The sequence below is a fragment of the Nerophis ophidion genome, linkage group LG29 (genome assembly GCF_033978795.1).
Source record: "Nerophis ophidion isolate RoL-2023_Sa linkage group LG29, RoL_Noph_v1.0, whole genome shotgun sequence".
Lineage (NCBI taxonomy): Eukaryota > Metazoa > Chordata > Actinopteri > Syngnathiformes > Syngnathidae > Nerophis > Nerophis ophidion.
Genome location: NC_084639.1, coordinates 25,544,257 through 25,560,732, shown reverse-complemented (window position 1 = coordinate 25,560,732; position 16,476 = coordinate 25,544,257). Strand labels below are relative to the sequence as shown.

The 16,476-nt window shown below is 36.9% G+C and overlaps 2 protein-coding genes across 5 annotated transcripts in view; one reads left to right on the top strand and one right to left on the bottom strand.

Annotated features, from left to right (window-relative positions):
- LOC133546238 (alcohol dehydrogenase class-3-like) overlaps positions 1-886 on the bottom strand; it is a 20,573-nt gene extending 19,687 nt beyond the window's left edge. The window contains exons 1-2 of one of the 3 annotated variants that reach the window (XM_061892142.1): positions 717-886; positions 373-474 (exon numbers count right to left, since the gene is read on the bottom strand). In XM_061892142.1, coding sequence (XP_061748126.1) covers positions 373-474; positions 717-734 — 120 coding nt within the window. In that variant the 5' untranslated portion in view covers positions 735-886. The remainder of the gene's footprint in view (positions 1-372; positions 475-716) is intronic. The other 2 variants (XM_061892144.1, XM_061892145.1) reach the window with 2 other exon arrangements.
- Positions 887-3,146: 2,260 nt separating this feature from the next.
- On the top strand, positions 3,147-14,254 carry gar1 (GAR1 homolog, ribonucleoprotein). Of its 2 annotated transcripts, none has more exons than XM_061892147.1 (7): positions 3,147-3,362; positions 8,403-8,610; positions 11,748-11,902; positions 11,981-12,040; positions 12,122-12,245; positions 13,702-13,809; positions 13,885-14,254. In XM_061892147.1, exons 2-7 carry the CDS (start codon positions 8,415-8,417, stop codon positions 13,893-13,895), a joined length of 654 nt encoding a protein of 217 aa, XP_061748131.1. In that variant the 5' UTR covers positions 3,147-3,362; positions 8,403-8,414; the 3' UTR covers positions 13,896-14,254. The 2 variants fall into 2 exon arrangements, with proteins under 2 accessions (XP_061748131.1, XP_061748130.1); XM_061892146.1 differs by having other exon boundaries at positions 3,148-3,362; positions 8,400-8,610.
- Positions 14,255-16,476: the final 2,222 nt, after the last annotated feature.

The following is a 16,476-nucleotide window of genomic DNA, read 5'->3' as shown; positions in this document are numbered from 1 at the left end:
AATATTTAATTTTTTTACTTGCAAATAGTTTGTTTTTTTTATTATTGAAGAAATGTGTTGTTGTTTTTTTGTTTTTTTTACCTGCGATTAGTTTTTTACTTACAAATAGTTTTTTTTTTTTATTGAAGAAATGTGTTGTTTTTTTTCTTTACCTGCAATTTTTTTTAATTGCAGATTTTTTTGTAATTGCAAATAGTTTTTTTTTACTTGCATAAAATTGATTGAATATTTGGGAATTGTTTTTTCAATTGCAGAAACTAGTTTTTTTGCTTGAAAAACGTGTTTTTTTATTTTTTTTATTGCCATGAGTAAAAATATGTGTTTTTGTGTACTTTGGGGAGTAATGTGACTGAGGCTTGGCCAGCAGCGCACCTTGATGCGGACTTCGTGGGGTTGAGGTGGAGACACCTCCACATCTTCAATGACCAAAGGCTTCCCAGGTTCCCAAGCAACAGCTGCCTTACACTTTATGACCTGTAACACAAATATAACATGGTGGTGTTTTCTGACAACTTTCTTAGCACTGGACAAGTTTTGATGGGGTGTGGATGTGAGTGTGAATGTCTGTGTTGGCCCTGCAATGACGAGAGCGGCAAATTGTCCAGGGTGTACGCCGCCTTCCGACCGATTGTAGCTGAGATAGGCACCAGCGACCCCAAAGAGAATACGCGGTATAAAATGGATGGATAGTTTTGATGGGACACAGTGCTTCTCACCTGACCTGCTGTTGACATGATTAAGTGGCGTGCAGAGTTCCTGGGACGTGACACAATAAAATAACACTTAAACGCTGACTTTAGCACATTAAGTTGCCACTTGGACGAAAACGAAACCTCACAGGCGAAATCTGTATTTCCGACAGTTACTGTCGTTGGCTTTGCGACATTGGCCGCGCTGCTTTACGGTAAAGGAGTCACACAGCAAACCAAAACGAAACCTCAGTCTTTTTTTTTTTTTTTTTTTAAATTCCATTTATAATATTCAACATTTACATACAATAACATAAACAATCAAAACAAATTACATGAACAGTACAAAACAGCGCCAGGGGGTTGAAAACTTAATAAAGCATCTAAAGAAGAATGCAAAAAATAAAATTGTATATATATATATATATATATATATATATATATATATATATATATATATATATGTATACTTACTTATATATATATATATATATATATATATATATATATATATATATATATATATATATATATATATATATATATATATATCCATAGGCTCACACAGCATTGTAGTTTTCACAGCTTTTTGGTTGTCAGAGGTAGAAAGCGTTTTAATATAAAGTCCTAATTATTTTTCAAAGGCACAAAAAAACAAGTCGTTTATTGAGAAACTTACATTTATGAATACACAACTTAGCCAATAGTATAAAGAGGTTGCAAAGGTAAAATTCCTTTTCAAATATATTTTTTTGCAAACAGTATAAATCCAAATAGCACATCTTTAAAACAAAGCACAAATTTGTCATGAAACCTCACTGTCGAAATTTGTATTTCCGATAGTTTCCGTCATTGGCCTCACGGCAGAGGAGTCACACGTCAAACGAACAAAACCTCTCAGTTTTACTTTTACATACAAGCAAAGAAATAATAATAATCAAAACAAGTATGGGAACAGTACAAAACTTGCGCCATGGGGTTGTAAACTCAATGAAGTAACTAAAATAGAATGCAATATATACAGACATGCACCTGGGGATAGGTTGATTGGCAACACTAAATGCTCCCTAGTGTGTGAATGTGAGTGTGAATGTTGTCTGTCTATCTGTGTTGGCCCTGCGATGAGGTGGCGACTTGTCCAGGGTGTACCCCGCCTTCCGCACGATTGTAGCTGAGATAGGCGCCAGCACCCCCCGCGACCCCGAAAGGGAATAAGCGGTAGAAAATGGATGGATGGATATATATATATATATATATGTATATATATATATATATATATATATATATATATATATATATATATATATATATATAATATGTACATCCATCCATTTCCCACCGCTTGTCCGGTTTGGTGTCACTGGAGCCTATCTCAGCTGCATTCAGGCGGAAGGCGGTGTACACCCTGGACAAGTCGCAAATATATATATATATATATATATATATATACATATATATATATATATATATATATATATATATTTATATATATATTTATATATATATATAAACATATATATAATTATATATATATATATATATATATATATATAGATGTCTAGCTGTGTTGGCCCTGTGATGAAGTGGTGACTTGTCCAGGGTGTACACCGCCTTCCGCCCAAATTCAGCTGGGATAGACTCCAGCACCCCCTGCGACCCCAAAAGGGACAAGCGGTAGAAAATGAATGTATATATATATATATATATATATATATATATATATATATATATATATATATATATATATATATATATATATATATATATATATATATATATATATATATATATATATATATATATATATACAGACACACACACAGTATGTATCCATCCATCCGTTCCTACCGCTTATTCCCTTCAGGGTCGCGGGGGTAGCTGGAGCCTATCTCAGCTACAACCGGGCGGAAGAAGGTGTACACCCTGGACAAGTCGCCAGCTCATCGCAGGGCCAACACAGATAGACAGACAACATTCACACTCACATTTACACACTAGGGACCATTTAGTGTGGCCAATCTATATATATATATATATATATATATATATATATATATATATATATATGTATATATATATATATATATGACAGAGAGAGAGAGAGAAATGTGTGTGTGTGTGTGTGTGTATAGGCTCACACAAGTTCATAATCCAAATGTGCAACACAGCATCGTAGTTTTCACAGTTTGTTTTGTTGTCAGAGGTAGAATTATTTTTGAAAGGCACAATAAAAAAGGTCCAGTATTTGAGAAACTTACATTTATGAATCTAAAACTTCGCCAATATTATAAAGAGGTTGCAAAGGTAAAATGTCTGTAATATTCTCAGGTACTACGATCTCCGAGCGGTCCCTGAAGTATACACGAATATGATTGGGGACGAGAGACTTCCTGTTTTAGCGTTGCCTGAAATGTGATGTGCTATTCCCAAGTGTCGTGAATAAAAGTGCAGTTACCATCACGCTGTGTGTTGGCTCAACTTATTTCTGCAATGTGGAACAAGACAATTATTTTTCATTTTTTTTGATACAATGTAAATCCAAATAGCACAGTTTAAATTAGTATTTCCGACACTTTCCGTCCTCGGCTTTGCGACACTGGCCGCACCGCTTTCCGGCAGAGGAGTCACACGTGTTGTGGTCGCATGGAGGACTGCTGAGTCGCCGCCAAACTTGTGAGTCCAGACAACCTAACTCTTACACTTTATACATATTCTATGGCAAATATAAAACCTTGATCGTTGTTTGGAAAGTTAGTATATTTGCATGGTGGGAGCCAGCTAGCAGCAAAGCTAATTCTCACACTGGCGTCCACTTGCCATTGTTTCATCCTAACGTGTGATCTAAAGTTTATTTTGCATGTATTATTTTTTTGGTCATTATGTGTTTGTATTTTACTGAATTGAATTTTTAATACATTCGTTTATTTTGATCATTTAATACAAATAATAATTATTATAATTATAATAAAAAGGGACAAGCGGTAGTAAATGGATGGATGGGTGGAAAATAAAAGAAAAACAAAGAATGGCCGAAAAAAGGAATAGGGTGAAGCCAAGGCTTATATCTTTTCTGATTCTGATTCCTATACATTGACTGAAAATTAGATTGCCTGGAACATCAACGTTTCTAAAAATCCATTGGATGAAAGTTAATATAAAGTTATAATCGTTGCTATATTTTATAATGTTCCATTATTTTACCTTCTCAAGGCTGTCTTAAAGTCCTACTGAAATTAGATTTTCCTATTTAAACGGGGATAGCAGGTCCATTCTATGTGTCATACTTGATCATTTCGCAATATTGCCATATTTTTGCTGAAAGGATTTAGTATCAATCAATGTTTACTTATATAGCCCTAAATCACTAGTGTCTCAAAGGGCTGCACAAACCACTACGACATCCTCGATAGGCCCACATAAGGGCAAGGAAAACTCACACCCAGTGGGACGTCGGTGACAATGATGACTATGAGAACCTTGGAGAGGAGGAAAGCGATGGATGTCGAGCGGGTCTAACATGATACTGTGAAAGTTCAATCCATAATGGATCCAACACAGTCGCGAGAGTCCAGTCCAAAGCGGATCCAGCAGGAAACCATCCCAAGCGGAGGCGGATCAGCAGCGCAGAGATGTCCCCAGCCGATACACAGGCAAGCAGTACATGGCCACCGGATCGGACCGGACCCCCTCCACAAGGGAGAGTGGGACATAGGAGAAAAAGAAAAGAAACGGCAGATCAACTGGTCTAAAAAGGGAGTCTATTTAAAGGCTAGAGTATACAAATGAGTTTTAAGGAGAACATCGACGATAAAGTTCACAACTTTTGGTCGCTAATTAAAACGCTTTGCCTGTACCGGAAGTAGCAGACGATGTGGGCATGACATCACTGGTTGTAGAGCTCGTCACATCCTCACATTGTTTACAATCATGGCCACCAGCAGCGAGAGTGATTCGGACCGAGTAAGCAACATTTTCCCCATTAATTTGAGCAAGGATGAAAGATTCGTGGATGAGGATAGTGAGAGTGAAGGACTAGAACAGTGGTTCTTAACGATCGAGGGGAGTCGGCCTCAGGGGTTCGGCAGAGGTCAAAACACACCCGACTCATTTTGTAAATGCAAACTTCTCCCTATCGGCGTATTACGGATACGGAAACAGCTGACTGATTTGCAGGTGGGTATATTGTTGTGAGTTTATGCACTGTGTTGGTTTTTGTTGTTTGACCAAGGTGATGTTCATGCATGGTTCATTTTGTGCACCAGTAAAAAAAACATGGTATCACTTTAGTATAGGGAACATATTCACCATTAATTATTGTGTTTTTAAAAACAATGGGAATTATGATGTGAGTAAAGAATTGATTGATTGATACTTTTATTAGTAGATTGCACAGTTCAGCACATATTCCATACAATTGACCACTAAATGGTAAAACCCAGAAAAACTTTTCCAACTTTTTTAAGTCGGGGTCCACGTAATCAATTCATGGTACAAATATATACTATCAGCATAATACAGTCATCACACAAGTTAATCATCAGAGTATATACATTGAATTATTTACATTATTTACAATCCGGGGGGGTGGGGGGGGGTTAAGTTGGGTTGATATCAGCATACTTCAGTCATCAACAATTATATCATCAGAGAAATGGACATTGTAAACCGACGTCCCACTGGGTGTGAGTTTTCCTTGCCCTTATGTGGGCCTACCGAGGATGTCGTAGTGGTTTGTGTTGTGGTTTGTGCAGCCCTTTGAGACACTAGTGATTTAGGGCTATACAAGTAAACATTGATTGATTGACTGATAATAACATGCAAATTAGTAACATATTGGTTCTTAACTAGTCATTATTAAGTACTTATTAATGCCTTATTTGGCATGCCCTTATTACAGTATAACCCTAACCCTCTAACCCTGACACTAACCCTAACCAAATAACTCTAAAATAAGTCTTTATTACTTAGAACATGTTCCACTACTGTCCAAATATAATGTCCCCCATTCTAAAGTGTTACCAAAAACCTCTAACTTTGTCTTGAATTTGAAAAAAAAAAAAAATAATATTTTTCACTAAAGAATGGTTCGGTGAATGTGCATATGAAACTGGTGGGGTTAGATACCTCCAACATGTTTAAGAACCACTGGACTAGAAGAAAAAAAAAGAAGGAAACAAAAGACAAGGGCAGTGGGAGCGATTGAGATGATTTATTAGGATAATTTTGGAAAAACCCTTATCTGCTTATTGTGTTACTAGTGTTTTAGTGAGATTATATGTTCATACCTGAAAGTCGGAGGGGTGTGGTGACCGCCAATGTCTCTGAGGGAAGCCAAGGAGGAGCAAAGAAAGTCGCAGCTGCCTCTTTGACAGCTGCAGGAGGAACGACACAAGCTCTGCTCATGTTTACAGTAAGAGCCGACTTATTACCACCATTTTCTCACCGAAACCTGCCGGTTGACATGTGTCAGAGAAACCTGTTCGCTTGACCGCTCTGTTCCATATTAAAGCTTCACAACAAAGAAACACCGGCTGTGTTTATGTTGCTAAAGCCGGCTGCAATACACCGCTTTCCACCAACAGCTTTCTTCTTTGTAGTCTCCATTATTAATTGAACAAATTGCAAAAGATTCAGCAACACAGATGTCCGTAATTAGCCGTGATCGGTGCTGGGAGAACTTGTCCGCTACCACCGGTGACGTCACGCGCACGTGTCATCATTCCGCGGCGTTTTCAACAGGATACTGCGCGGGAAATTTAAAATTGCAATTTAGTAAACTAAAAAGGCTGTATTGCCATGTGTTGCAATGTTAATATTTCATCATTGATGTATAAAATATCAGACTGCTTGGTCGGTGGTAGTGGCTTTCAGTAGGCCTTTAAACCTCAACGAAGAACATACCATGAATTGATTAACGTGGAGCCCGATTGGAACAAGTTGAAAAACTTATTGGGGTGTTACCATTTAGTGGTCAATTGTACGGAATATGTACTGTACTGTGCAATCTACTTATAAAAGTGTCAATCAATCAATCAAACTTCATGTCTTCAATTCATCACTGAGCTTGTTCCACCATTTAACTCCTAAAACTGAAATACATGTGTATTTTTATTCCTTCTTACTTTACATATTTACAAAAATCAATAACCCCCTTAAATTTTAGTTTCCTCCTCTTAATTTATATAACATTAAGAATACAAGCTTGTTTCCCCCTTGCAGATTTGCCAATCTTATTTTATATACTGAATATGTATACTTTATATCGTTGGTCCCCAACCACCGGTCCGTGATGCATTTTCGACCAGGCCACACAGAGACAGTCAATCAATCAATCAATCAATGTTTACTTATATACATACTATGGTCACCGCTGGCTGTACATATCCTACCAACCAAGTGAGACCTACACTGTTACAATGTCCATTTCTCTGATATAATTGTTGATGACTGAAGTATGCTGATAGCAACCCAACTTAACCCCCCCGGGATTGTAAATAATGTAAATAATTCAATGTATATACTCTGTTGATTAACTTGTGTGATGACTGTATTATGCTGATAGTATATATTTGTACCATGAATTGAGTAACGTGGACCCCGTTGAAAATCTCTTTGGGGTGTTACCATTTAGTGGTCAATTGTACGGAATATGTACTGAACTACTAATAATAGTTTCAATCAATCAATCAATTCTTTACTCGCAACATAATTTCCATTGTTTTTAGAAACACAATATCTGAACATTTCAACACATTATAACTTAGCAAAATCACCAACAATGATTCCCGGGCGCGGCCACTGCTGCCCTCTCCTCCCAAGGGGTCCGGGTGATGGGTCAAATGCAGAGGATAATCTCACCACACCGAGTGTGTGTGTGACAATCGTTGGTACTAGAACTTTAACTTTTATGAATAATGGATTGGTAGGTTCATAGTAGCACACTTTGTGTATTATTCTAATGACCTTTTTTGGAGTTTAATTATTGGGTCTATGTTTGTTTTAGAAACATTTCCTCAAACTTCAACACAATATGTCAAATATAGAAAAATAAAAGAATAATATAACATATGCAGACAAGTCTTATTCGGCATGTGTTTTACTTTATTAAGAATAGCAATGGATTTGGATATGTTTCCCTTTATATATTCAATCTGCGGTTTCCAACATCATTTATGATCAAATATTATGCCCAAGAACTTAGTTTCATATACTCTATCAATTTCCACTTAATTTATTTAAATTTTGCATCACAATTTTTCCTTGCACCACTATACACCATCCATTTCGTGTTCTTACTTATTGATAACTTATTAACATCAAACCATGTTTTTAGGAATTAAAAACATGTTATTTTCAATTATTTTCAACACTTCAAGTCTTCTCCTGAACAATGTACATTTGTATCATCCGCAAACATAGTACATTTCAATGTATTAGATACTGATCAAATATTATTTAAATAAAGTATAAATAACTTAGGTCCCAATACCGAGCCTTGTGGAACCCCACAAGTTCCTCTTTTTGGCTGGGATTTAGTCTTACTAATTTCCACATCTTGAGATCTATTACTTAAATAACGACTTAACCACTGTTGTGAAACACCTCTCATGCCATAGTTTTTCAATTTTTGCAGAAGGAATGATCGATTGTGTCAAAAGCTTGACATAAGTCAATAAATACACCAAAGATGTGTTTCTTTTTTCTCCCCAGTAGTTCAGTTGAAGAATGTCGTACAGAGGCGGTGGAGGACGAGGTGGAGGATTTAACCGCGGTGGAGGCGGCAGAGGAGGAGGAGGCTATGGTGGCAGAGGAGGAGGAGGCTATGGCGGCAGAGGAGGAGGAGGAGGCTTTGGCGGCCGGGGTGGTGGCCGTGGAGGTTATAACAGACAGCAAGACTATGGACCCCCAGAATATGTTGTTGGTAAGTTTGTGTAACCATTAGCATTACCATCTCATTATCACGGCGCTACTGTGACAGTTTAAAGGGGAACTGCACTTTTTGGGGGGATTTATTGCCTATCAAGTAGACAATACCTATGTGAGACAAAAACACATTTTCCTTTTTTATGCATTCTAAGGCCATGTCCACAAAAACACATATTTGGGGTTAAAACGTTCTCCATCAACACAAGTGTAGTTTCAAAAGTGTCTACATTTTTTTTTTTTTTTTAAGTTTATTTATAGATTTCAAAAATTATAAACAGTAAGTCAAACAACAATATAAAATATTACAAAACATAAAAACAGAACAAAACAGCGACAGGGGGTTGTAAATTCAAAATAACAAAAATAGAATACAAAAAAAAATATATATAATAAACAAAGTGCAAAGCCATAGACTCATTCAGATTCATTAAACAACTTAAATTTGGAACACAGCATCATCGTTTTCACAGCTTTTTTGTTGTTAGAGGTAGAGAGTGTTTTAATGTAAAGTTCAAAATCTTTTTTTAAAGGCACAAAAGATAGGTCGGGTATTAAAAAACTTACATTTATGAGTATAAAACTTAGCCAATAAAATAATGAGGTTGCAAAGGTAGAATTCCTTTTCAAATTTTTGTTCATACAGTGTAAAACCAAAAATCAAATCTTTAAAGCAAAGCACAAATTTGTCATAAATATTGTCCAGGAGGAAGCGACAGATGCCCTGCCATAGTGATCGAGTGTTTTCACAAGTCCAAAACAAGTGGTTAACAGTCTCTGGATGCATGTTGCAAAAGGTGCAGGTAACATCAATGTCCTTCTTGTATTTAACCATTACAATCTTTACAGGGTAATAACGATGAATGATTTTAAATGATATCTCTTTGGCTTTGTAGGTAAGTTAATACCTGTTAGGAAGGGACCACGTTTTGACCCAACAGATGTCATTTACAACACTATTCCAGAGGGAAATTACATAAGAGACAGACACACAATCATTTTTGAATAAACTGCGGATTTTTCTGTTATTTTTCAAAAGTGTCTACGTCTACACACAAACGCATACACCTGCTGTCATGCATATTTTGACCAATCAGAAGCCTGAAATAGCAATAGCTGACTTGGTGGCATTACACCTCCTATTATGTTATTTTGACATACTAGATGTAGTCCTGGGCAATATGGCCTATTTTAATATGTTATTATTTTTAGGCCATGTCACGATTCACAATATATATCTGGATATTTTGCCTTAGCCTTGAATGAACACTCGATGAATATAATCAGAATCAGCTTTGTTGTCATTACGCAGGGTAACGAGATTGATAATCACAGCAGTATGATGATTCTATGTGTCTACATGAAAACATTCTTCTTCATACTTCATTAATATATGCTACTTTTAAACTTTCATGCAGAGAGGGAAACCACAACTAAGTCAATTGACCAAAAGTGTATTTATTAAACAGTTATTAAGCAGTGGCACAAACATTCATGTCATTCCAAAACAGAAAGTGCAAGATTGTCAGACATTTTAAAACAAGCTTTTAGTGCACATTTGTGCATGATGTCACTAAGATGACATATCAAAACAACACTAAATTAAAGTGCACTTTTTGTACAGAACACCACTACAATAGTTTTAAACAAATAAGTGCACTTTTGTGCATGATGTCACACAAGATATTTCAATAAGTGTCAAATAAAAATGAGCTGGGGAAAACAAAAATTAAAATAGTGTATGTCCTTCGCTATGTGGTAGGTTCCTGCAGATGTTATCTCCATCTGAGGTCCTCTCCAAGGTTTCTCATAGTCAGCATTGTCACTGGCGTCCCACTGGATGTGAATTCTCTCTGCCCACTGGGTGTGAGTTTTCCTTGCCCTTTTGTGGGTTCTTCCGAGGATGTTGTAGTCGTAATGATTTGTGCAGTCCTTTGAGACATTTGTGATTTGGGGCTATATAAATAAACATTGATTGATGATTGATTGATGTTGTTGACTATTTGTTTCATGAGGTGTTGATGTGGAAATGGTTGCCTCGGCATTTTGTTGGTGTGGCACCGAATGGAGATGTTGACATGGAGAGTTTCAAGCACTCTTCATTCTCTAGCCGTTGACTTTTCAAATGATGCTACATATTTTCAGTAATGCTATTTTTTGTAGCAACGCTTTTGCCCCACACATGACATATTACGGTTGTCTGTTCGACATATTCCCGCTTGAAGCCAAACCACCGCCAGAAGATGGTACCATTCGGTTTTTCTTGGGAATTAATTCTTCCTTCATTTGTTACCAGATTCGCACTTTCTTTCTCTTACCACTCGCACCAGAGCTAATGTTACCCATGCCGCTACCTCTCTGCTCCGTGAGGGCGTATACGTATGTGACGTGTGTAAGAAGGTGGGCTTGTTTTAAGTCTCTGTGAGGAGAGACAAGAAAGAGTGAGAATAGCCTGTAGTGTAATGCCCGCAGCTAAAAGCAACTGTGTGAGAGCGTATACTCCAATATCTCCATATAGTCATTTTCTATATCGCACAGAGACAAACCTGTGATATATTTATATGTCGCCCAGCCACTTTCTATTTTGAAATGACATGAATGTTTGTGCCACTGCTTAATAACTGTTTAATAAATACACTTTTGGTCAATTGACTTAATTGTGATTTCCCTCTCTGCATGAAAGTTTAAAAGTAGCATATATTAATGCAGTATATAGAAGAATGTTTCAATGTAGACACATAGAATCATCATACTGCTGTGATTATATGCATCAAGTGTTCATTCAAGGCTAAGGCAAAATATGGAGATATATATGGTATATCGTGACATGGCCCTAAAATATCGAGATTTTAAAAAAAGGCGATGAGCCCAGCACTACGTCACGTCATCACAAGTCTCCGTTTGTGTCGTGTACACACATACGCTAAGTGGAGAGTTTTGGAACATTACACTTTGGCCAGCAAAAGTATGTCTTTTTAAAGACAAAAGTATGCACCTGCATGTGGACAATCTTGGATTGTAAATCATAGGCAAATTTAAAAAAAAAAGTGCATTTCCTTTTTAACAATGGACATTTTCTACACTGGTGTAAAAAGTACACGTGTTAACTGTTATGTTGACACATCTTCTCCGCAGCTTTAGGAGAGTTTGTGCATCCATGTGAGGATGAAATTGTGTGCAAGTGCACAACAGCTGAAAACAAAGTTCCCTACTTCAATGCCCCGGTGTACCTGGAAAACAAGGAGCAGATTGGCAAGGTGGACGAGATATTCGGACAGCTGCGTGACTTTGTATCTTTTCTATTCGGCATCTGTCCGGCATTTTATTGTTTGTATTTTATTTGTCGTTTTCTTAACGCACCCGTTCAGTATTTTTCCGTCAAACTTTCTGAAAATATGAAGGCGTCTTCGTTTAAGAAGCTGCAGAAGGTAAACATTGCATCCCCAAGTCCATGTATGTTATTCTGCATCGGCCTAGTAAATGTGTTTTTTATTTTATTTTTTTTGTAGTTTTATATAGATCCAATGAAGCTCCTACCACTGCAGAGATTCCTGCCCAGGCCGCCTGGAGAAAAAGGCCCGCCAAGAGGTCGAGGTGGGGGTAGAGGCGGAGGAAGAGGCGGCGGCCGCGGAGGTGATGTATTTGAAGCTGCACCTTTACTGACTCTTTGCTTTCATTATTGAGTTTATGCATTTATTGTAACATTCTTCCACTACAGTATACCGTTGTATTATAGTACTGCAATACTAATGAATCATATTCAGTACTGTATCGCCTCTAAAAATGACCAGTTCATTCATGTTATGTTTATAAACCTGGTAGTTATGTCCCTGGACACATGAGGACTTGGAATATGACCAATGTATGATCCTGTAACTACTTTTGTATCTAATCGATATCTACCGTATTTTTCGGACTATAAGTCGCAGGAGCGACTTATGTGTGAAAATATTAACACATTACTGTAAAATATCAAATAATATTATTCAGCTCATTCACGTAAGAGACTAGACGTATAAGATTTCATGGGATTTATGGATTAGGAGTGACAGTTTGGTAAAGATATAGAATGTTCTATATGTTATAGTTATTTGAATGACTCTTACCATAATATGTTAGGTTAACATAGCAGTTGGTTATTTATGCCTCATATTACCTACACTTATTCAGCCTGTTGTTCACTATTCTTTATTTATTTTAAATTGCCTTTCAAATGTCTATTCTTGGTGTTGGGTTTTATCAAATACATTTCCCCAAAAATTGCGACTTATACCCCAGTGGGACATATATGTGTTTTTTTCCTTCTTTATTATGCATTTTTGGCAGGTGCGACTTATACTCCAAAAAATATTGTAAATGTCATCCAAAACTAATGTGTAAAGTAGCAAACGACAGAAGAATAAGTGATTATTACATTTTAACAGAAGTGTAGATAGAACATGTTGAAAGAGAAAGTAAGCAGATATTAACAGTAAATGAACAAGTAGATAAATAATTAATTTTTTACCACTTGTCCTTAATAATTTTGACAAACAATAGAATGAAAAGACATGCACCTGGGGATAGGTTGATTGGCAACACTAAATGGTCCCTAGTGTGTGAATGTGAGTGTGAATGTTGTCTGTCTATCCGTGTTGGCCCTGCGATGAAGTGGCGACTTGTCCAGGGTGTACCCCGCCTTCCGCCCGATTGTAGCTGAGATAGGCGCCAGTGCCCCCCGTGACCCCAAAAGGGAATAAGCGGTAGGAAATGGATGGATGGATGGATAGAATCAAAAATGACACAATATTTTACTGCATATGAAAGCAGACTAAATTAGGAGCCTTTGTTTGTTTATTTACTGCTAAAAAAACAAGTTGTCTTGTATGTTGACTATTTTATTTGAGGACAAACTTGCAATAAGAAACATATGTTTAATGTACCCTAAGATGTGTTGTTAAAATAAAGCCAACAATGCAATTTTTTGTGGTCGTCTTTATTTAGAAAAATATTGAAATACATTTTGGTACTGGTAACAAAATATTGGTATTAGGACAACACTACTCTACTGTTTATTTTAATTTACCTGGATAATCTGTACTGGTTTCAGGCGGATTTCGTGGTGGAAGAGGAGGCGGTGGGCGTGGAGGATTTGGAGGAGGTGGACGTGGAGGTGGCTTCAGAGGGAGAGGCGGCGGTGGAGGACGTGGATTCAGAGGTTCGACCACATTCTAAACATCTTCTATTTCCTTAAATCTGTTATGTCAAGTCCCTGTTTGTTTTTATTTTATAGGCGGGAGATGATTTGCCATGTGTCGATAATTCATCCCAGCGCTTTTTGAGGGTTTCAGCAGCTTTCTACAACATTGGACATTACATCTGGGGTGGATTTTTTTTCTTTAGTTGTTTTTCAAACTAGTCTTGTACAAGTGATGGACATTTTGATTTTTACTTCAAATGCTTGTGACAACCACATTTTCTTAACTGTGTGAATTGGCATGTTATTGTCCTGTGAGCATGAGCACATGCCTTCACAAACAAGCATTAGTCACATATGAACACATGTGGGCAAAGGGGACCCAGAGTTTTATAACATTCTGAATTTATCTGCAGAAAGTGGTCAAGTATTTTGTAATGATCATGATTAAATGTTTTTTGTGTAATATCTGTCATTTTTGGTACTTAAAAAAGGTAAACATTCAATTAAAAAAAACAATCGTGACCAGTAATGGGTAATGTGATGGATTTGAGTAACTACGTGCTTCTACGCTTTTTTTAAGACGTACAGAAAGTACGGTACTTGCAAAAAGTTTGGGATATTTGGCTTCTAGGTGAAATTAAATGGTACTAAAATGCACTACTAATAATGTTTTTAAAACATGTCTTTGTTTAAGACAGCAAGTTGTGCAGAAAATATTAGGACATTGTACATTCAAAAGTTGTCGACATTAAAAGTGCATTTTCAGGGTTTCCACGGGGTCGTTAATTGGATTTGGCGAACATTAAGGCCATAATTGGCTTCAAAGAGCATTAAATGCAATGTGAAGAGGCACTACAACAATTAAATGTGGTGAAATCACACATGCTATTCGCTAATTACTAACTAAACAACTTCTGCTGTTGCCACCACAGCTGGTAGCTGCTGCTACCACTACAGAAGGATAAATAAATTCTTCAATTAAACAGTTTTGTGAGCCCATTCTAATTCAAAAGAGAGTGACGGGTAATTCAAGATTATCATTATCAACTCCTTACAAATTTTTTCAGACCAGAGGTGTTAAGCATACAGCCCGTGGGCTGGATCAGGCACAAACAGATTTTATCCGGCCTATGTGATGAGTTTGCCAAGTATAAAAATTAGCTGCTTTTTTTTAATTTTTGGAAAGAAAAAAAACTGCTGTTCTAAATTTGTCCACTGGATGTCACAATAATATTTCTGTTAGGCAAGAATAGAATAGAATAGAATAGAATAGAGTTTTATTGTCATTATTGCAATGAACAGGTTCAAAGAACAACGAAATTGGAGCAACTCCTCCTAAGGTGCATATACAATATGGTAGTATAAATAGTAAAAAAAAAAAGATAGAGATGACAGATGTATCTATGTATATCTGTCATCTCTATCTTTTTTAAAGCAAACAGTTTATATCACGGCCAAGCAAGAGTTACACAGTAAAGGGGCACTGTACCTCCTCCTCGGCCCACCTGAAACATAAAACCTGTCGTTTCATGTCTTCTGCTTCGAACACATTATTTGGCACTCTGGTTACCCCAAAATGTCTGCCGAACAGAAAAGTTTGTATAGTTTTTCCTCCATTTCTTACGGTTTGTTGGACATAACAAAAAAGGTATTTGGCACCTCGAAGAGTTAACATGTGGTGTTTTTTGTTCAATCCCAGAAAAACTGTGGCTCTAAGCTCATTGTGTTTTTGAAACTGCTCCATATTCTTCAGAATCTTTAACACATTTGAAGTGTTTTGTCCCGAGGATTATTTGCGATTTGTACGTTTTCAGAATGTGCTTGTTCGATTTTTGGCCAAAGTAAAACAAAGAAAACAACCTGAAGTTGTCTTTATTTTTAAGTTATCATACCGTGATTTTATCCACTCGGGAATAGATTTTCCACCGTTCGGCCCCCGAGCTAAAATGACTTTGACACCCCTGGTCCAGACAGTTTTAAACTCTTTACTAACTGCAGCGGGAAACGGGAATTACATTGGTTTTAAGTGACATTAAAAAGAGATTCAATTAGATTGTCTGATACTTGCAGAAACCCTGATTTGCGGTTCTTCCTAAAATTTTACTCTGAGCTGAATATACTTAATTTTTAAGTTTTAGTACATGAAAGTACTGCGATGAGGTGGCGACTAGCCCAGGGTGTACCCCGCCTTCCGCCCGATTGTAGCTGAAATAGGCACCAGCGCCCCCCGCAATCCCAAAGGGAATAAGCGGTAGAAAATTGATGGATGGATACATGAAAGTATCAAACATCTCACAATGAGTAATTGTGTACTAAGTCATGTAGAGCAGTGGTCCCCAACCACCGGGCCGTGGCCCGATTGGTACCGGGCCGCAGAATAATTTTTTATTCATTTTTATTTTAAAAAAATTTTTTTTTTTTTTTTTTTTTTTTTTATTAAATCAACATACAAAATACAATATACACTTGCAATTAGTGCACCAACTACAAATCCTCCCTTTTTCATGACAAAAACGTCCATTTTTCATGACAAAGAAAAATAAAAAGGTCCCACCCGAGCCGCGGGACAAATTATTAAGCGTAGACCGGTCCGCGGATACAAAAAGGTTGGGGACCACTGATGTAGAGAACATTTTTTTTTCTTTTTTTTTTAATCACTTAGAAGTTTAAATATGGATTTTATGA